The sequence below is a fragment of the Etheostoma cragini genome, chromosome 11, assembly GCF_013103735.1.
Source record: "Etheostoma cragini isolate CJK2018 chromosome 11, CSU_Ecrag_1.0, whole genome shotgun sequence".
In the NCBI taxonomy this organism is placed as follows: Eukaryota; Metazoa; Chordata; class Actinopteri; order Perciformes; family Percidae; genus Etheostoma; species Etheostoma cragini.
In genome coordinates, this window is record NC_048417.1 from 16,816,529 (window position 1) to 16,838,837 (window position 22,309).

At 40.2% G+C, this 22,309-nt stretch overlaps 2 protein-coding genes across 4 annotated transcripts; one reads left to right on the plus strand and one right to left on the minus strand.

Moving 5' to 3' along the window:
• Nucleotides 1-1,850: 1,850 nt before the first annotated feature.
• Nucleotides 1,851-12,924, plus strand: LOC117953457 (collagen alpha-2(VI) chain-like). Of its 3 annotated transcripts, XM_034886522.1 has the most exons (29): nt 1,857-2,037; nt 3,088-3,127; nt 3,364-3,526; nt 4,377-4,987; nt 5,083-5,103; nt 5,194-5,259; nt 5,362-5,415; nt 5,508-5,552; nt 5,656-5,682; nt 5,778-5,804; nt 5,928-5,972; nt 6,070-6,123; nt 6,358-6,420; nt 7,353-7,415; nt 7,509-7,562; nt 7,666-7,701; nt 7,793-7,855; nt 8,408-8,470; nt 8,683-8,745; nt 8,888-8,950; nt 9,039-9,089; nt 9,167-9,265; nt 10,300-10,362; nt 10,463-10,498; nt 10,605-10,650; nt 10,733-10,885; nt 11,474-11,923; nt 12,013-12,051; nt 12,133-12,734. In XM_034886522.1, exons 3-29 carry the CDS (start codon nt 3,367-3,369, stop codon nt 12,732-12,734), a joined length of 3,117 nt encoding a protein of 1,038 aa, XP_034742413.1. In that variant the 5' UTR covers nt 1,857-2,037; nt 3,088-3,127; nt 3,364-3,366. The 3 variants fall into 3 exon arrangements, with proteins under 3 accessions (XP_034742414.1, XP_034742413.1, XP_034742415.1); XM_034886523.1 differs by lacking the exon at nt 3,088-3,127 and having other exon boundaries at nt 1,851-2,037; XM_034886524.1 differs by lacking the exons at nt 1,857-2,037; nt 3,088-3,127 and having other exon boundaries at nt 3,367-3,526; nt 12,133-12,924.
• On the minus strand, nt 12,891-21,840 carry xrcc5 (X-ray repair complementing defective repair in Chinese hamster cells 5). The gene is made up of 21 exons (XM_034886544.1): nt 21,551-21,840; nt 21,137-21,250; nt 20,869-21,052; nt 19,798-19,846; nt 19,537-19,659; nt 19,096-19,272; nt 18,826-18,940; nt 18,403-18,541; nt 18,203-18,315; nt 18,008-18,070; nt 17,778-17,915; nt 17,591-17,681; nt 17,047-17,168; nt 16,618-16,814; nt 14,916-15,006; nt 14,685-14,754; nt 14,432-14,541; nt 14,072-14,168; nt 13,842-13,909; nt 13,453-13,527; nt 12,891-13,312 (listed from the first exon to the last, which is right to left on the minus strand). Exons 1-21 carry the CDS (start codon nt 21,563-21,565, stop codon nt 13,298-13,300), a joined length of 2,166 nt encoding a protein of 721 aa, XP_034742435.1. The 5' UTR covers nt 21,566-21,840; the 3' UTR covers nt 12,891-13,297.
• Nucleotides 21,841-22,309: the final 469 nt, after the last annotated feature.

Sequence of the window (22,309 nt, forward strand, 5' to 3'; positions counted from 1 at the left end):
CTGGGACCTATTCTAAACAACGTTCAGTATCTGGACTATTTTTATTAAGTACTATCCAGATCAGGCATGCCATTAAACTCCATTTATCACTTCCACATTTGTAAGGGTTTTCTGCATGCTGGAAAAACGCCTGTTTTTCAAAAGGTATTGATGTTTTTTAGCACATTTTTCAACGTGGTTCTTTTCTTTGTTTTGTTTTTGACAGGGAAGATTTCACCAATCACTTGAGGATCATGTTTTGTTTTGTTGTGGTGGAGATCTGGCATTTCCAAGTATTTGATCAAGGAACTAGATAAACAGCAAACGGTTTATGTGAGGATCATATCTTCTCATCTGTTTTTTACAGTACTTATATGCCGGGAAGTTTGAAACTACCTCGCAACTGTATATACTGGAAGAAGTTGGATTTGTAGATGTTGTTCCTGCAGTAGTTTATTTTAAGCCTTATTTTGGTGCAATCATGTGCTGGTGCAAAAGTCCAACATCATTGTGAATTTTTTTTAACATTAATATGAGTTCCCCAGCCTGCCTGTGGTCCCCTAGTGGCTAGAAATGGTAATAGGTGTAAACCGAGCTCTTGGTATCCTGCTCTGCCTTTGAGAAAATGTTAGCTCAGATGGGCCGAGCTGGAATTTTGCCCCTTTTGACGTCAAGAGGGGTAAGGTTACCTCCCCTTTCTCTGCTTTGCCCGCCCAGAGAATTTGGCCCACCAATGAGAGAGAGACATCACAGATTTCAAACAAACAAAGTGGCATTTGGTCAAGGCCACACCCCCAGCCTTGGGAAAACTCACAGTGAGGTTTTACACTCCACAGTCTGTAAAATGCCTTACATAACATTTTCACCAAAGTATATCTGTACTTGCTTTTAAATACTAAAGTCATGAGGACCCCTGAGGGACCACGCCATTGCAAAGTGGACATGTCTCTGCCCTTGATTTATTTGTTGTTTTAACAGAGAGAGAGAGAATAAAATCATGGATGCCTTAAAAGACATGACTTTTATAATCTATCTACAGCGTCTGAATGGACAAATCTCCTCCAGGAAACGATGAGAAATTGATTTTTTCTTGTAGCAGTCTAAACTCATCATCCAGTGGAAGTATCGTGTTAACAAATGCAGCAATAGGCCTAGAAAGACAGTGAAGAAGCCGATTGCTAGTAAGTTACCATGGAAATAAACAGGTTTCACTGTAAAGAAAATTAGGCTTTGCAAATCTTTTATGAGGAAGGAAATGTTTGTTAGACCTAAAGGATAGGCTACACACAAAAGTGGAGCAAGTGAAGAAAAGCCCTTACTGGAAACAGAAAAAAGTGTGGTTTAATGTAATTAATGTAATTCAGGATTAATGCACTGTTATTTTTGCTAAATCAATTATCAAAAGAGGTTGATTGCCTAATTGACTGTTGATCAACTCACTGATTAATCAAATCATTATTTCATAAACTAACATTTTTGGATAGTTGGAGCAGTAACATTCCAACATGGCATCTCTAGTGCTGTATAATCTTGAAATATAAACAGACGGCGAGTGTGTGCAGCTCTCACCATGTAAGGATATGAAGCAGTGGACTTGAAGTGTTTGTAAAGCTGCTGTTAGGAGAGAATCAGTCTGTGACTCCCACTTCAACCCTGCCAGATCATGCAGATACATATACTGTTGCATGCTGTGTACATGTATTTGTATTTACTGAACCCTTTTTAATTCCAGAATCACAGCATTGTTTCGTAGACCGTGCTGTCTCTTTTGACTCCAGCTGCTGTGTCAAACACCAGACACTGATAAACCTCAACTCTCCAATGAAATTAGTTCTGCATGCGTGTGCGTGTGCGCGCACCCCGGACGCGCTCGTGCGCAATTTAGATAAAACGGGCGGCTCCTCGAACAAGAGTTGATCCTGACTGTGGTCGCTGATGTGGGAACTTTGTGATTGAGATGATTATCTTTAGTTTACAGTCTCTGGTAATATAGCATTTTATGACAGTCTCAACTTGCAGCTAACAGTAGATTTGACTTAAGGTAGCACAGTCGCAGCGGTGAGTAAAGTTTATTTTAACTTTTCCAAAGGTTTACTTGTGTGTAATCACCGACCAGATCAGCTCAAAATATGAAGCAATTAGTCTTCTGTTTATATGTACTTGACTTTATTTTTTACAGTTAATTTATAAGCAGCAGTGGTGTAACTAAGTGCCTTTGTACTTACAGTAAGTACAATTTTGAGGCACTTTACTTGACTCTTTTAACTTTCTGCTATACTTAATACTTCTACTCCACTGCATTTCAGAGGCAAATATTGTAGGCTACTTTTTACTCTACTATATGTATTTGATCGATCCCGAGGGGAAATTCAAAGCAGATAAGGTATATAGAGTAACAATAATGAGCTCCATCTTTACCAGCTTCAACATTAAAGTGATGAACACATTCATGCATCAACAACTATAATCCAATAACATAATATAATGGGCCATTCTGCGGAGTGAGTACTTCTGGTACTTGGAGTATATTTTGATGTCAATACATCTTTAGCCAACTTGTATTTAAGAAAACATTTAAATGCATGACTTCTACTTGTAACAGAATATATCTCTGCTGGTATTGCTACATCACTAAAGTACAAGATCTGAGTATGTATTTCTGTTGTATATACTGTCCAGTAGTTTATTATATAGCAGTACATCTTTTTTTTAAATAAAATATTTATGTGTTTTTAGTGTTGAATATAAATCTGTGAAGTATAACAAGTAACTCAAGTAAATGTACCTACATGAACATACATACAGAATTACTATCACAACTTTCAACAATACAGCTGTCTTGGCTTCATTTTCATTTGATATCATTTTCATCCATCTTTATGTTTTAGGAACCCGAGCTTTGGGGTTACACTAAACCAACAGATTAGTTTGTAGCTTATTAATTTGTAATTTGTTGAAATTTACTTTCTGCTTTTAGCCAAAGTAATCCTTTCCTACAGTACACCGCGCGGTACACTTCTTCTTCAGAGGGCTCATTGTGGGCCCTCCTTACACAAAATCTGAGCTTCTGTTGTCTTTTTGTGTTTTATCATTCTTGACTTGAAATAGTTTGGGAACCACCGTTCTGGATGTCAGTTTCACCAAACAGGTGGGATTCAACATCTAAAATTTCCATTTAAACTACAATTTTTAATGTAAATATTGACCTCATTTTCCACAGAGTGTGCGTATTCACTACATTGTTTAAAACAACGCCAAACATTCCTAAGCACTGTGGAGACTCACTTGTTTTGACAGCTATTTCCTGCATTTAAAAGGAGTGTTACAGTAAACAGTTAGTGTTCAACGACTCTCTTCTCTTTCCTTGTCTCTTTTTTCTTGCAGTCAATGGCGATGATTGCAGGGTTAATCTTTCTATGCATGCTCCAAGCTGTAATCCCTCAAAATCTAATCCCTCGTGGACCCAGGCCAATCCCAGGGCGAGGTGACAGTCCAGGACCAACTCCACCTCCACTTTTACCTCCACCCAGACCTCAAGATTGCAAGAGTAATTTCCATTCATTTCTTTGTAGCCCAGTAGAATATGATTGTTATTTTTTTAAGAATTGAGGCGTTATCATGTATTCAATGGTGGAAGAAGTACTCAGACCGTAAACTTTAGTAAGTGTAGAAAATACCACAGTATAAACATACTTAATTATTTAATATATTACTTATGTAAAAGCGCAGAAGTACTGTACTTAAAGTATCAAAAGGAGGGTTTGAATCTGGTTTATTGGCATCTCTTTAAACCAATCACAATCGTCTTGGGCCGTGCTAAGCGCCGAGCGGAGCCACAGTGCGGCTGCAAAATAGCCTCGGGAAGGAACTTGTTTTGGTGAAATGTTCAAAGGTTGTTTTAGTCGTTTAACAGAAAACTCAGATTGGACAGGACAGTCTAGCTAGTTGTCTGGATTTACCCTGCAGAGATCTGAGGAGCTGTTAAGCATAGTCCTCGTAAAACGACCAGAGTTCAAAAATGAAAACACAAAGAAAGCAGAAGGTAACTGGACATCTGAAAAAAATGACATCCGGCGGAATTTCCAGCAGAACGAGAGCAATTCCTGGGGTGGAACGTCATGGATATAAATTAACCATACAGTCAAATGTTTGGCCTGTTTGCTTGAAAAAATTAGTCTACAATTGTCAAGATAGGGGGGCGTCTGGCTCACCCAGTGCGAGCTTTCGGCCCGTGTTGGCTGGGTCCTGCAGCGGTGCAGGGTTCGGGTCCAAACTGTGGCCCTTTGCTGCGTGTCATCCTGTAGTAAAATACAGTATTTCAGTAAATATTGTAACTTTCCACCACTTCAACAAAGCAATAAAGATGTTTACTCTTCTGTTGATGTTCTCTCCTTCAGATGGGATAATTGACTGCCCCATCAGGCTGTTTTTCACCCTCGACACCTCAGAGACCATTGCCTTACAAGAGGCCCCTCCTGGGAGCCTAGTGCTAAAAATAAAGGAGTTCACCAGTATGTTTGCCCAGAGGCTGGGTGATGAGGAGCACAGGGGCCAGGTCAAGATCTCCTGGTCCCTAGGAGGCCTGAACTTCTCTGAGACGCAGCATATCTTCAGTCAGTTCACAACCAAAGAGAACTTTATTAGGAACCTCAATCTGGTTGATTACGAGGGCAAAGGCACCCACACTGACTGCGCCATCAAAAGAATGACTGAGCATATGACCCAGCACTACTCAGGGATAAAAGCTGCCCTCTTCTCTGTGGTAATCACTGACGGCCATGTGACAGCAGAGCCATGTGGAGGAATAAAGGCGATGGCAGAGAAGGCCCGTGAAAAAGAGATCCAGATTTTCTCAGTGGCAGCATCCAGGAACATCGATGAATTAGGGATGAAGGATTTAGTCGGCTCTCCTTCTGAACTGTACCGCGATGACTACATAGCTGTGGACATCGTTCAAGGAAGACCAGAAATAAAGACTGAATCCATTGATCGCATCATAGAAGCCATGGTGATCTGAAATATTTTGGGTTTACATTACTTTACTTCATTATTTACTTCATCATTATCAAGTATTTTTCACTTACTGTTGTGTTTTCTTTGCAGAAACATCAAGCCTTTTTACAGGTAATAAATAAATGTTCTGCTCCCAAATCTCTTGTTTTTATGTATTATTTAACATTTAATATTGTTCTGTTGTCCTCTTCGATCTTGTAGTGTAATAAACATAGGTGCTATGAGACTCCTGGGCGCCCTGGACTTCCAGGACTTCCAGGTCCAAAAGTGAGTATGGAAAAACAAAATCAAAAATATACAAACAATCTATAATCCTGCTTGTAGCATAAATTGTTTTCTTGAAATGTCAATATTTCTACTTATTTCTAGGGAAGAAAAGGAGACACAGGTGACCCTGGGTCAAGTGGTGAAAAGGGTAAACAGGTAGGTAGAAGAAAGCGTAGATATTACACAAAAATTCTGTAAAACACAATATTGCATCATTTTAATGCTAACTATAATGTATTACATTACAGGGTGATCCCGGCATTGAAGGTCCAATTGGACAACCCGGTTCAAAGGTTTGCTGAGGCTCTGATTGATGGTCTTGTGTGACACATAGCTACATTATACTAAGTGTTACGTCTTCATCTCAATAACATGTCCTTATGTGCTCTGATATAGGGGGAGACTGGTTGGAAAGGGGACAAGGTCAGAGATCAATCTTTATATAATCCACTTTTTCTGTTCGTCTGTCAAATTGAACAAAAGGCTGTTCAATTAATGGCGCTTCTTTACCTCGTCAGGGTGAAATCGGAACAGTTGGAGCAAAGGTAAATAACGGTATAAATATTATGCTTGCATATATTTTATACCCTACTACATCTGACTTTGTCAATGCCAATGTGTGTGTACTGTAGTTCATTTTCTGTCTTCACTGACATCCAAATACTCAGGGTGCGGCAGGAGGAGCTGGCATGAATGGAACTGACGGTCAAAAGGTGAGTCTTCACACGACAAAGTCAAATATAATGTACACAATGAATCTAATCTGTTCAGTATACTGATATGACATCATTGTTTCTGGGAAATCTCCAGGGTAAAATTGGACGAATTGGAGCTCCTGGTTGCAAAGGTGATCCAGGTGACAAGGTAAGTTTAGCAGTGTGACAGCAAAAAAACATTTTGCTGTCCATGTTTTTTTTTTTTATGTTTTTAAATGTTAAATGTGATATAATTTGGTTAGATTATTAATATGTCAAATTCTACTCCAACCATCCTATTTAATGTATATGTGGCTGGTTAATTTTACATTATGTCAAGCATATAGCTATAAAGATTAGTTTGCTGGTTTACTGAACTACTTTTGTTTTTTGTTTCTTAAAGGGACCAGATGGTTACGTTGGAAATGTTGGCGACACTGGCCTACCTGGTGACAACGGAGTAAAGGTCTGTGTTAAGTCAAAACTAGCATCTTTCTCTCCCCTTTAAGATATCGGCATATAAAAACATGACACGCTAGCTGCACTGTTGGAGGCTATACACAGCTAAGTGCTTTTGAGCTAATGCTAACGTGCTCACAATGACCCACAGTTATCATGTTCACCATCTTAGTTTAGCGTGTATTCTAACATTTTCTAAGCACCAAACAAAAAGTACAGTTGAGGCTGATGGGAATGTCAGTAGTTTTATGGGCATTTAGCAAAGTATACAACAGATAAGAATATAGACCTGATGATGGCCCCAGAAGAAAAGTGAAGGCCTCACTAAAGTTATTACAATTTATCCTGAGAGGGACAAGAAAACAAGAAACAAAGATTCTCAAAAATTCATCCAAATATTGTTGCGAGATTTCACTGAAAATCATAAATGTCAACCTGCTGGTAGCACTAGAGGAGAAGTTAGAGGATCACCAAATTCAGTAGGATTTATCCTCTGGGGAACACGTCTGTACAAGAATTTATAGCAAATCATTAAATAAGTGTGAGATATTTTTTTTAGTGGCTGGAAATAGTGCAGGACTTTAAAACATTAGCCTACAGAATAAAAAAACTGTTGAGAATAGAACACTTTGGAAACTCTCATTAGCCATGCTAGAGCTCAAAGGACGGCACTAATTTTGGTCATTTGCCCCAGAGTGAAATATTTTTTTTTAAACTTTAGAATCAGAGGATCAGTCCCTAAGACTTTGATGGTCCTCTGATCTTTGAACTTGTTTCACTAACAGGTCAGAATGTTTAAGACATGATAGATCTAAAACTAGAAATGGCAAAATGTTTCATTATATTATGGTTCCCGTAGACTTTTAGACATTTAATGCAAATTAGTTAACGTCTTCAGTCATGGTTGTTTTATGTTTGTTTGTTTTACGATTTGTTTAGGGTGACCCAGGCCTCAATGGAAAGCCAGGTCCCCCTGGACTTGCGGGTGACCAAGGACCAAAGGTGAACTTTAAACAAAACACAACAGAAAACATTGTCAGAAAAGGAAGATTCTCCTTTACCGCAAAAACCAAATCAAGCACTTCTGTTGGTTAGGGTGAAGAAGGAAATGCTGGAAATCCAGGGCCACCGGGAGAAAAGGGACCTCTGGTACAAAACATTTATTTTCATTCTAATTACTTTTGTTATATATTACTGTAAGTAAATGTTACAAGGCTTCTTGATTCTGATTTTAAACTATTACCTCTTGCAGGGAAGTCCTGGCAAGCCTGGACCAAAAGGCGAAGGGGTATCTCAAACATTTTTTTCATTTTTTTTAAATATTATTTTGAGAATTTGACTTAGTTTGTTATAAAATATTATTGAATACAAATTAACAGGGAAGGAGAGGAGATGCTGGACCAAAGGGAGGACAAGGTCCTGATGGGCCAAAAGGAGAGAAGGTAAGTTTGGCTCAGAGATAACAATATTTATGTATACTTTAATTACTTTTATTCTTGGTGTAGGTTTGTTGCAATGAGAGCAGTCATCTTTTTAAATACCAACCTGGCAAAGCTACGGAAAGTACAATACTACAGAATTTCATCTGAAACTAGACTCAGTGTAATATGTTATAAAAGAAAAACATGCAGCAGAGAGAACCTGATTGGAGAGAGAGCTGGTGCTGGTGATCTGAGAGCCAAATACATTATTGTGCAACACTAACAAATTGTAGTGGAAGAATTCAGCAGCAAGAGAGGGGGGGTGGGGTCAGGGGATCGTGAGAGAGAGAATTCCTAAGAGTATATTCAATATAGTTCACACTACATAATATTCTTCCAGAAAAAGATCATAAACATTTCCTTGCCCATTAGGACTTGGCTCTGTGTTGCTATAAAGCATTTCTTCACCATATTCTCAAGAAACTGTGTCCCATATTCTGTTGAAACACAATAATTTGTATAAATTTGATGATGATTGATGGTCTGGTGCACATGAATTCTTAATTTTGAAAGGGAGAACGAGGGCCCCTGGGAAGCAGAGGTCGTCCCGGAGAAGACGGACTTAAGGGTGCAAAGGTGAGGCAATCATACTGTGGGTGGATTTCGGCAGAAAGAACATAGCAGCTTAGCCAGTCTTCCTTAGAATAACCCAAGCCAGTTCTCATGAAAACCCTTCTTCCAAGGAAATCGTTCTGCAAAAGAAATAAAGCTTCACCAGTGTGAGTATGTGGGCTGGAGCAGAGGGGGATATTGTTTGATAATGTTTTCTCTCTTACTTTCTATTCCAGGGAGACATAGGACTGCCAGGTCCGAGGGGTCAGCCAGGAGAACCAGGGGCCCCAGGAGGAAATGTGTGTTCTTTAGAATTTTAATCATCAACACTATCTGCCTATTTTCAGAGCTTGTGTTTGGAGTGGATTATTTACCAAATATTTGAGTGAAATGCGCGGTAGATGATAAAACCTATATTGAAAGTTTCTTCTGTGGTTGCAGGGCACCGTGGGAAATCCTGGAGATCCGGGAACAAGGGGAGACTCTGGGCCCCCTGGACCAGATGTGGGTAGAACTTTTTTTGTTGATCACTTTTATCATGTAAAATGCTCTAACATTTTGTGATTGACACACTTTTCTTCCTTTTTAAAAGGGTGACAAAGGAAGACCGGGATTTAACTATCCTGGATCAAGAGGATCCACTGTACGGTTTCATGTCTACCTCACAAAATGTTGACATGTGTTGCATACTTGAGTCGAAAGTAACTCTGATCTTTCCAGGGAGACCGAGGTGATCCAGGTAGAAAAGGACCCAGGGGGGGCAGAGGTGAATGTGGAGCCAAAGGAGAACCTGGAAATAAAGGATCACCTGGAGAACCTGTAAGACTATTAACAAAATGTTGGAGGTGGAATTTAGTCGTCAGTCAGAGCAAGCTATGTTTTGAGCAGAGACATGTATTTTTGATTGACAAAACAAAAATGGATGTTCATGATGTGCAGAGAATGCCTTAAAATGTACATGGCGTGTTTGCCCTAAAGCTGCCTACACGTAATGAGAGGTAAAACCCTGAGGTAAAGCGCAGAGCATATTGCGGCACCGAGACAAAGCGCGGCGCAGAGAAACATCATTTTTGCTTTTGTTGCCCCTTAAAAGGTCAGCAGCAACAAGGTCAAATTTGAAATAATTTGGACTTTAAGCACGGCGCTCAGCAGCAATTTGGAACAATGCGCCATGCCCAGGGTAGCGCTTCCTTTGAGTTGTCTCCACTGCTCTCCTCATAGGAAAACAATGGCACAGCCAGCGCATCATGCATGGATCATGTGTACGTGGCTTAATTGTTTTTCTTTTTATTAATCCAAGCCTTTAGGTTTCTCTCTGAGATTACAATACATTGAAAGTGGATGGAATTTGTTGCTAACAGCATTTAATTATTACTTTTGGAAGCTCAACAGGAACACATCTTTCCAAAAACAATGTCGCAGGTACTCAAGAGAACATCAAAAACATCACTGTGACCACTTTTCACTGGAACTCTTTCTTCAGCAGTTCCAAAGAAAACTTCCCAGGCAACTCTGTGGATTGTCCTGAGATCCTCAGACATTGTTTCTGGAAAGATTTCTTTAAAGTACATTTTTATTCACCATAAAGACAGTTTCATTCACCTCTGTTGTATTGGGATTGAGGTAGAAATCTAAGATGTACAGAGTACTGTAAAACCTCAGAAAAATATTTACGTGGCCAGGTTGGCTCAGTGGAAGAGCAGACACACATGAACTTAGAGGTTTATGCCTCCTGTCAAAAATGAAAGGCGGAACACCCCCAAAAATAATCTTAATAAAAAAATATTACTTCCAAAGAAATTGAACTTCATTCAGAAATGAGTCACTTCCACTGAAAACACTTTTTTTCGTAGGGGGATCCAGGCCAGTCAGGCGCGCCAGGAGAGAGAGGACCCAGAGGCAATCCTGGAACCGATGTAAGCAACAGCACAACCTCTCAAATAATGACTTCTGTGCGTGCAGTTGCAATTTGAGATCCAATTACATTGCACTCTCTGATTTTGTGTGTCCGTGCAGGGGGGCCCAGGACCAGAGGGCGATCCGGGGCTTAATGTAAGTCAACTTAAAAAAGAATTACAGTTTAGTAAATACTTTATCATACATGTATATTCGATTTCCTTGGTTGTATTACTTCTAACATGCTCCCCTATCACTGCAGGACTGTGATGTCATGACTTATGTCAGGGAGACGTGTGGTTGTTGTGGTAAATACCATCACTAATCAAATACATCTTCATCATCCTGTACATTACAAGAAACTGATCTTGTTCTTGTCTTTTGTCTCAGACTGTGAGAAGCACTGTGGAGCTCTGGACATTGTATTTGTAATTGATAGCTCAGAGAGCGTTGGGCTGACAAATTTCACCCTGGAAAAGAACTTTGTTATCAACACTATCAACAGGCTGGGATCTATGGCCAGCGACCCTGCGTCATCAACCGGTACAGTTGAGCAAAAACACACCACAGACATCCCTTCAAATCCTTTTGCAGACACAGTTTCAAGTAACAACATAGTAGAGATTGCCATAAAAGATTAGCCATTTCAGCGAAGTGAATCCCTTCATCCACCGTTGAATCTAAAGTTAGAGCCAAATTTACAGGAACCCATGTTGGCCATACACTCTTCATACAGTTCAGTCAGCGTAGCATATTTTCAGACATCTAAAGTGTAACCACTTGATATTTCAACTTCATACTATACTGATGTGAACACAAAGCCAAACATTATACATAGTTTTGTATTAATGTTTCTGTTCACACACCCACAACTTAAAAATTTGAAGGATTAGGTTGGCAACATTTTATATTTTTATATATTTGTATAATAATACGTGACCGAAAATGCATTTTAATTTAAAAAACATCTTTTTTGACCCATTTTCATAGATTTTCAAACTGGGCAAAGCATTTGCAAAGTATTGACAGACCAATTAAGACATTTTTAGTTGTGGTCTTTTTGTGGGATTTGTTAACAACCTGATGTGTAACAGCCTCATCTGAAAAATTTGCCATCTCTACCATTTCTAGGCACAAGAGTTGGAGTTGTACAGTTCAGTCACAACGGGACCTTTGAGGCCATTCGCCTCAATGACCCAAACATCAACTCTATTTCTGACTTTAAAACGGCAGTGAAGGAGCTAAAGTGGATTGCCGGGGGCACTTTCACACCCTCAGCTCTCAAGTTTGCCTATGACACACTCATCAGGGATGGCAAGAGAGCCCAAGCCAAAGTATCTGTGGTGGTGATCACAGATGGCCGATATGACCCCCGCGACGGTGAAAATCTGCTCTACCTTTGCAACAACAGTGTGGTGGTGAATGCCATTGGGGTTGGTGATATGTTTCAAAAGAAACAGGATGATAACATCCTGGGTTCGATCGCTTGCAACAACCAGGAACGCGTCACTGCGATGAAGCGATACGTTGACTTGGTGGCTGAGGACTTCATAGAGAAGATGGAGACTGTGCTCTGTCCCAGTAAGCCTGTACCAGTACAAACAGCAGGATGACAATACTGGTCCTTCCGACCATTTGTCTAATCTATGTCCATTTGATTTCTCTAACAGATCCTGAGATTGTGTGCCCTGATCTTCCCTGTAAGAGTGGTAGGTATTATTCATGGCTTGATGATTTGTTCAGTGGTACTGAGTGCTGCTCATTGTATGATTTGTTTCCTTTCATTACAGAACCGGATGTAGCACCATGTGTCCAGCGGCCAGTGGATTTGGTATTTCTACTAGATGGCTCAGAGCGACTGGGGACGGAGAACTTCCGGCATGTCCGTGCATTTGTGGAGGAGGTGGCAGAAAGACTGGGACTGGCCGAGAGCCAGACTGATCCTACGCGAGCCCGCTTGGCACTGATAGAGTTTGCCAGAAAGAACGAGGACCACGTGGCCTTTCCTCTCACACACGAACGTGATGTCATTGCCGAGGGCTTAGCACGTTTACCTTATCTGGATTCTTCTTCAAACATAGGGCATGCCATCCTCAACACCATTGACAACATCTTGGGTAGAGAAAATGCCCGCCAGACTAGGCGCAACGCAGAGGTTTCATTTGTTTTTATCACAGACGGCATTACTGAAAGCACAAACTTAGACGAAGCGATTACTGCCATGCGCAGAGCCCAGATCGTCTCCACAGTGGTAGCCACAAGAAGTGACATTGACCAAAATGTCCTAGTGAAGCTGGCCATGGGTGACCAGAACGCCATCTTTAAAGGAAAAGACTTCTCTGCTCTGCCCCAATCCAGTTTGTTTGACCGTTTCATCCAGTGGGTGTGTTAAAGAGAGAACACATGGATGTGAACATCATAGTGGTGCTTCTTCTTCTTCTTTTTAAACATGAGTTACTAGTTTACTACAGCTCAGTCACAAAAACTGTATTCATCTTCAAAATGTTGTTATACTGAAACAAAAATAAATCATCATCAACCATTGAGCTTTAAGATAATAAACCTGAAGTTTATTGGCAGTACTTTGGAGTGATTTCTTCTGTAAAGTCACAAAGGGTATTTAGTGCACATAAATCTTGAAATTTAAAGCACTCACTGTATCCAGCATTACTGAAAATAACCATGGAATTATAACAAGATATTCAATAATATTACAATCATTTTGACATTTAGGACAAAATGCATTTAAAGCCTCAACATTAAGGCCTTGCAAAAGTTTATAGTACTAGTGTAAACTTTAGCTTGGTCAAACACCATTCTGTGCGGTTTGTATGCGGTTACACAGTGTCCCAAGCAAGAGGCAGAACAATGGACGGCTGAATTTTTTTTAAATGACAAGTTGAATGATCGCATTCTTCTGCATGTCCACTGCAGACACTCCAATTGCCTCCCTTCTTACATCATGTCCAGCTGCACAGGAAGAGAAAAAAAAAGGTCTTACTAGGTCGTCTTGCAAATAGACAGGAAATGGTCTTAATAGGAGTTTGGGGCACTGGAACAGTTGCTTATGTAAATTCTTAAAAGGTTACATAATATAAGGTCACACTTGCCAAGTCATCAACATCTCCAGTATCTTCAACTTGTGGCGCAGCTGCCTCTTCTTTCTTTTCCTCAGTAACCAGAAACTGAGGACAAAATAGGCGTAAGTAAGTAGGAGTGCCTTCTCAAGATCACCTTTATTTGAAATATAAAAAACAGTTGCTGTTTTTGCAACCGTTCACACCCTTGTGTTGTCCTTTGTGTCACGGGGACTGATTTGGTTTATTAAAAGCGTTTGAGTGCAGGATGGGTCTGGGGACCACGAAAGGTGAGGTCCCTGCCAGTTCATGTGAAATGGCATTGTACGCGATGGTCACCGGGGGCACTGAAGCTCAATGCCAAGCCAATATAGAAAGTCGGTGACCCGAAGGACAACAAAAGGGTTAAATAGGAGGGTCACCTGATTAGCTTCATTTTTGGATACAGTGCTTCCTTCAACCTCGTCTTTACTGATCAGAGTGATGGCATCTGTTAATCAAAATCAAAAAATCAAGTCCAAAATCACCAAACTCCTTTTTGCAGACTTTTGATACAGGGCCGCATTGCATTTTTAAACATTAAGAATATCATCATAAGGGAGGTGTGATTTGAGAGTAATCCTGCAGCCTTGAACATATAGGCTTATCATACCTTGAAGAAGCAGGTCCCAGAAGACCTCGAGCCCTCTGTTTGGAATGCTTCTTTTCAGGGACTGAAGGTAGCCATTGTACAGATTGGCATCCCCCAGCTGAAATACAAAAGATATGAAACATTTAAAACCTACTTAAGGGCCTCCTTAAAAAAGCACATACCGAGACAAGAACTGGCCTCGGTTCTAGGAGTGAGATATATAACAGTCTCATTGTGATCTTTTGATTGACTCATAAACTCCATAGCAAAACCCAAACTATGCGTTTGGATATGTCCAGATTATTTCACATAGACTCTCATAACAGAAAAATCCACATCATCAGGTATTTCCCAAATAAAAGATAGTGAATGTTTATTTACCTTAATGGACTGCTCTCTAAAAGCCTGGATACAGGTGATGCTTTTCATGTAGTAGTGTGTGTTCTTGTTGCTAAGCAACTGCTCTATCCTGCGAGTCAGTTGCTGACAGACTGGAAAGGACACGGGGGTCACCACAACCAAACACAAGTAAACACACAGGCGAACATGAATCAAGATGGTTTATATTACAGATATAACAGAAAAGATGTTTATCAGACCAGCTCGCCAGAGAAAAAAAAAAACTGGACCTCACCCTCTCCAAATGGCAGACTCTTCTTTTTTATCAGAGTACGGAAGTCTCTGGCTGGATCCACGCTTCCCACCTGGATGAGTGTTTAAAATGAGTGAGGACTGAAGTAAAATGGACACTTTAAAGCATGCCTGTTCAGACAAGTGGTGAAAGAAGTTATTTGGAATAGATGATTTTATAGAAAGCGGTTATCTCTCTAGTATTATTATACAATCCAGCTCCCCTGATTCTCACCGAAGTCACAGAGCCTTCGGCAATGTCAGCCAGGCTATACTCGTCCTCTTCTTCGTCCCCTTTTGCCTTCTTGGCATCTGGCTCCTCAGAGCTGTAAATGGAAAAAGGGGTCAGTTAGAATACTGAAAATAGTTTTATAATCAGTAGAACCTCTGCACAGACACTTACACAACACCACTGAAAGATAATAAAATAAGCAACGCTTTAACACTATCTATATTTTGAAGACAACTACAGCATGACTAGTCTCGCATTGCCAGATCTATTTGCACAGCGCTTTGGAGTAAGGTCCGGCTCTACCATACATACATTCCCCAATAGGAAGAAAAAAACAGCTATGAGCTGTTTGCATTACTTTAAACCAATGACCATCGTCTGTAGAAGAAATAAATCGTATAAGGATAAAATGTCCTTGGATGCTGGGATGGCCTCGCCTCCTCCTCTTGTCTGGCATGTGTAAGATAAGACATTTTCAGAATTACTAGAGTACAAAGTGCTACTGATAAACAATTAAAACAAAACACATCTAATAATATATCTTAGAGTAACAGACAAATCTTTAGGCCAGGAGAGAGGTAGGGAGCGAGGGTGATTCTGAGGCTGGTGCACATCTTGTTAGCTTCTCAGGAGACAGAACGTCTAAACTATGTCCAACTGTTCATGTTCAAGATCAATACTTTATTGCCATGTCAACATAGTTGATTGGAATTTGTGAAGCCTCTGGTTGGCTTTGCTTATAATGAGGTTGGCGTTGACCTCCCACTTCTGGGACTGACATATGGTGGTGCCAAGAAATTTAAAACTGGACACTCTCTCCACTACCTTGCCTGTTTTTCCTACAATCTATGATCAATTCTTTTGTTTTGTTAACATATCAAAATAGGTTGTTGCTCTTAGACAATACCTCTAAGGCTGCCACTTAAGATGTTTAGTCTGACTCACAACTGTCACTAATCAGTCCTACTACTGTTGTGTCATCCACATACTTGAAGATTTTAACATTATCAGAATGGGACACAAGTCATTCAGTCAGCAAAGAGAACTGATTAGCCGCAATAGACACCGTGGCGGAAGGAGGAAACCTGGAGGAGGATAAAAGAGTAGGGCAGAGAGAGGTCCCGAGTCAGACCTGTAGTGACTGTGTTGGGCGGCTCTAAGCTCCCGACGCAGAGATGGTGGCTCTGCAAAAATTGTCTCTGGAAAGAGTCTTGTTTTGGTAAAACATTTGCACCCCGCAAAAGAAAACGCCACATACAATTTAACTACTGTAAAGTTAACTGTTCACACAACACAGTAACATGAGCAATTTAAATAAGATTCTTACCAGGGTATCGCCCTGGGTATTTTGCACATGGAAAATTAAGTAAAAGCCGTAAATGGATTTCTTGTACATCTTTACAATTACTGCCTGAAAGACCCAAGCAGGCCTGTCTTGTTACTCCATACATATTTCTTCAAAACTTGCAATTTTCAGCGTGTAGCTTGCTAGCTCAAAGTTTGTTGTCGTTTCCCCAGGATTTGTGTTTGGAGAATAGCAACACAAAGAGAGCGGAAGGCGGGGCCCATCCGGCCAAATATCCGGCGCGCTGGCTGTGAAGCAATTATACCAGGAATGTACGGTCGTTAGCCCAGACTACAACATAACTAACAACCCTGTTTGTAACGTTCCAACACACACCACCACTCACTTAATCAAACTTACTCTTTGCCAAAAATCTGAGCACTAGTCTTGAGCTCCTTTTTCTTCTCCACTTCGGTCAGAGGAAACTTCCTCTTTATCTCCTCTAGTGGAGCCTGGCAACGTTCACTGATCACATCAGGGCGCTCAAGAGCAGCCTTCAGCCATGGCTCCATGGGGGGAAGAGGGGTGCCGGGGCTTACTGCCCGATGATGCAGACACTGAAAGAAAGGTTGGGTAGAGGAGGAAGACAGACCGTGACTGAGGACGGAGGCAATCCAGATTAAATATCAACAGCCTCTAGCTGATGGAGCTCTAGTCGGACAGATGAAATCTTCTTTTGCCGATGACTTAAAAAAAGATACCCTTCCTTCAAAACCTCACCGGCTTCAACTCAGAATAATTAAGTAATAGAAGTAGTTTATCTCTGGAATACAAACCGTATTGCAGTACCTGGAAGTGCCTCTGGAAGGCAGGGTTGGGAATGTGGTGGACCTTGAACAAGTCCTTTTGATCATCCCCCGCTACCAACATCATGGAGTCAATAAGAGAGTCAACAGCAGCCAGCTGGTTGTCTAGACAAATCACATAACACACAATGCCACTCATCTCGTAGTGAACTTATTTATCTCTTTAAAAAGAGACACACAGTGCGAGTGAGCTGAGCTGCAGCGCCGGCCGGCATCAGACCTGCAATCCTGAACCAGTGCCACATTTGAGCAGTGGTAGTTAATATAGACAACGTGTGTGTGCGTGTGTGTGTGAGAGTAAACTACATACAAGGAACCTAGTGAAACAGTGTGAAAATTGCAACAGCTTTTTGCACTTGAAGGGGGCAACAATGTCACTTTCACAACTGCAGGTCTACTGTAGCAGCTGCTGCTGCAATGATGAAGACGATCAAAAGGCTCCCTCTTGTGGAGAGTCTGCAGTCAGTTTACCATGAATGTGTGAGTTTGTAAATTAGTTAAAGGCAGTTTTGTGAGGTGTTTTATACCTGATGGAGCGAACTTTTTGTTGTTTGCAAGAGAAGGAAATACAAAATGTCTGAGGTCTTCCATGAAGGGCAGCTGGACGTACATCAGACACTATTGAGGGTGAGAGAGAGAAAATTAGCTCCGTGCTATTTGACCCAGATTCACTTTATCTACTTAAACAGCATGTTTAGGAGTAAGTGATCCCACCTCATAGTCCCGCTTGATGCAAGGGAAGGCTGCTCCTACTTGAGGGTTGCTGCGCCGGTCATAAGCGTAACGTACAATGGCCACCATGTTGAGTTCATCTAGCGCTCGGATGAGAGCAGACAGCGCCACTCCTGCATGCTGCTCAGACAGAACAGTAAAAAAACGAAAAATGAAACAGGTCAGTATCAACACATAGTCCCCAGCAATGTGTAGGGACTCTCCATTCTCACCTCGTCATCCTTGGCAGGAAATATCTTGATGACTTGAGTCCCCATGAACTGATGGCGTCGTACCTGCAGGCAGACGGTGAAAAGTAACAGTTGGTAAATCTAAAACACCAGCTCAGTCTAAAAGGTTTAGGTTTACTTCATCTGAGATTTGTTTTAAAGGCCATATACAGCCCACTAGCACAAACAGTATAATACCATGTTCTGTTTCGAGAAGCCGAGAACAGCAAAGCACTTCCCATCATGTTTGTATTTCATCTGGTCTTGATCTACTTTGGAGAAGGGAACAATATCACTTCCGTAACGAAAACCTGTGGACGAAAAATAAGCATTTGGTCACAGTGTTATTAAGTTATAAGTACAACATTAAGTAATCTTGTTTCAAACAACTGTCTTACCTTGGATAGTATCATCCTTCTGCACCTCTGTCTCATTGTCATCATCCAGACAGTAGACAGTCTCTCTCTTCACGTCCTCTTTCTGGTTGGTTTGAGCATCAACTGTAGTCCACGTTTTCTTCAGTTTCTCTTCTGTCACCTGGAACACATGGGGAGTAGTATTTGTGGATGAGAAAACCTTTATGTGACTATAACTGTTGAGCTGTCACCTGGGTTTTTAAATGAGACAATAGTAAAATGAAAGAAATTTGGAGGATTACTTTTACATACAGTAAGTTAATGAGCAAATCATACATAAACTGCTACAAGTTTACAATACTTAGACAACAAGTACAACACTACCACATGATTATATGTGGACATATCTTTGTTCAATAAAGCTGTGTACTAAGCATGTTCAAGTGACATTTACAGTAAACTTACTGCTTTGTATCCAACGATACGGATGGGCAGACAGCTGCCGATGGTCAGCTGACAGGGCCAGGCCATAGGTCTCCTCTCGATGCGCTTGAACATGCACAGCTGCTCAATTGCTTTACTACAGCGGGAGGGAAAAGTGGGACACCATGTCATATGACATCATCAACTAATAGCATTTACTACTTTTAAATGTAGAAACACCCTGTGATGCAGAGACAAAAATATGTGAAGAAGAAAGAAGTGAGACATGACAAATATCCCAAGCAGGCCAACCTAAAGGAGTAAATTTCTTCCAGGCCGTCCTCCTCATCCAGGCTTAGCATGATGTGTTTCACCATGTCCAGGCCCCTCTTCTGCTCCTGGGATAGACCTTTGCCCGTGCCTGGCTGACCAGGGTCTCTTCCATCCGCATCTCCTCCACCCTCCTCATCGTCCACAGAGAAAGGCAAACTGAAAAGGGTTTGGTGGAAGAAAGGATACATAGGTTTGTGTCAATGCTATGAAAGTACCATGGAAGGTTTGAGCAGAATAGTGACTTCCAATAACTGTACAGTAAGTATTAGGACATTTGAATAATTATGACAAAAGAACTGACGCACACAACTGCATTACTATTCTCGTTATTTTATAACTTCACTGGACACATTTGTGGGGCTTCTATATACAAGTTATTTGCTTCAAAATTACATATTGGTGAATTTGTCTGAACCTTACAAAAACTGCAGGGTAATGCCAGCTTTTTTTAGGTTTTTAATAATAACGTCCAGCTGCTCTGAGCTGGCCTCAGTGTTCAGGTCAGTCAAGAAAACAATGTTGAGACGATCACACTTCTTTTCCCTGAAAAGAAACCCAAAACACAATGTCATTAAAAAGATAGAATAATCCCATCAGCTAAATCAACATTTAAATGCATGGAAATCAGTTTTTCATTTGTGAATCAGGACAATTGTGAATAAGATACAAGCAACTTCTCACTTTGTTGCAGTCTGAAGAAGATCCATACACACAACAAGAGCATCCAGCCCTGTGGAACAGGAGTTAAGGAGGTAACAGACTCTCACACACCATCTCGGACTATGATGCTGGACACAAAAGGATCTGACGCATGATTAATGTCAAAGTGTTTGGTCTTTACCTAGCAACTCTATCAGAATTGTTAAATTAAAGGCACATTGTGAAAATAAAACTTACACATAAACACAGGAGAGACAACTTTAGACAACTGATTCCAAAACACTAGACATCATTTGAGAGGATCTAATCTCATAAATCATTAAATTATACATTTTAATTAATTAATATCAATGATTTTGTCAAAGTAAAATTGATCATTTCCAGTTTTGCTGATGTTTAATTTTAGTTGTAAACAAGTAAAACACGTTTAAAAAAAACGTATTTTTGTCCTTGAAAATATGTATATATACATATATATATACACAAGGACCAAAATAAGTTTGTTTTTTTAAATATTATATAAATATATAAAAGACCTAAGCTTCTCTTATTGGTCAGACTAAACAGTTTTAAACACTACATTTAGCCTGAAGATATGAACCCTGTAACCTACAGACAAATACAAATGTCTGCAGAGATAAAGGTTTATTGAAGGACTTCCTGTAAGCACTGCGTTACTACAAATAAACAAAAGCCTGGGGGTGTGAATGATATTATCATTATTACATCCTATATCACTGTATAGTGTATGTGAATTTATATCAAAATATTAAAATGTATTGTCATATAATACATTTTCTGAGAACTCTATTCAAAAATTGTTAATGTTTAAAATAACCACCCAGAAATGTCTGTTTTGACTTTTGTGGAAAATGAAATACACAACAAAACAAGGGGCTTAAATCACATTGATGCAAGAATCCCATACAAATAAAATAAAACAGTAATTTTAAGGTGGGTCTGATCAAATAAATCTGGAAACGCTAAGCATTGTGTAGATATTAAAAGAGTATTAGATGTAGCCTTACTTCACTTACCGTACCTACTAGGTTAAATGATAAACTGATCAGAAGTATGGAGCAAAAAGGATACAATCAGCCTGCTGACTCTCTGGATGGATCTGATTTTCTATTTCCTCCAGAAGCTCAAAATCAGGCACCATAAAATGACGATGCACAGTGATGTTCTGGTACTGGTCATCCTTGTCCAGTGGGTTCTTGGTGGAGTCTGTGCCAAACAGAACTAACGCCAGTTCATCCTTGGTCTCTGCAAAAACCTAGTAAAAGACGTGTTTGTCAAATATAATAGTAGATTTTATTTGTAATTTTTTTTTTCTTCCAAATGCGTTGTTGTATTTTACCTGGCGCTGGACAAACTTCTGGATGACTTTTTTGGCAAGATCAAAGGGAGGCTCTTCGCCCGGGGCAGAGTTGGACATGGAGAACCCAACATCCATGCACAACACCAATGCTGACTACCGTAAACAAACAAAATAACGCATTTTTTATTTTTCAAAAAGGTATTACTTAAGGCACCCTACTGTTCCCTATCGTGGCAGCGTTAGCTTCATTTTTAACCATACACCGTTAATATTAAAGATACAGTCTAGGATCTCAACATGTCTTAACATGTCTCCAACGTTTAGCGCTCTGAAGCTCGATGACAGAGAACAATTTGTTTCTGACGCTTAAAAACTGCCCATTTAACACGGCTGACATTCGCTAACAAAGCTGAATGCAGGACTAATTACATTATTTAAGAGATAGTAACTTACTTTGGCACCTGCCATCTTCTTTATTTCCCTCTTTCAAAGACTGCGTGTTACTCTATTATGGCTCCGGAGAGAAACTATGAACGGCAAAAACGATAACGTAGTTCCTTAGTCCCTGTTTCAGTGATATTTGTTCCGCAGTTATCTTAAACAGCTTCACACGAGAGCTGCTCATGGCTCTTTGCCGTAATACCATATGCGTAATACTGTACCTATTTAACGAAACATACAGGAAACTGTTACAAGCTGCGATAATGACATTTGCGTTGTTGCGGTGGAATGAAATGTAATAGCACAAACTCCCTCCAGTGTTTCATATGGCACTGTGCAGAGTTAAATTATGGGCGTGCGTGGTCTCTTGTACAAATAACTCCTTTCACGGCTGGAGTCAGAAATTCAGAAATATTGAGGTCAAATAAAAATGATGATATATAAATAAATACATATTAGCAATTAAATAAGAGTAATGAATAAATACAAACAAACAATGATCAATAAAAATACAAAATACCTAGTCAACCCAAAACACTCACTCTCCCCCAAATGTTTTTACTGGCTTGTTTATGAGGTTTGGACCCATAGACCGTGCTCTGTGTTTTTTTTTTAAAGATTATTTTTGGGGTTTCTTCCCCTTTGTTTCAGAGTTGCAGTGGATAGATAGGAAAGGTGGGAAGAAGATGGGGGAATGACATACAGCAAAGCGCCACAGGTCGGATTTGAACCCGGCCCAGACAACTGCAAAGGCCTCATCCTCTTACTGGC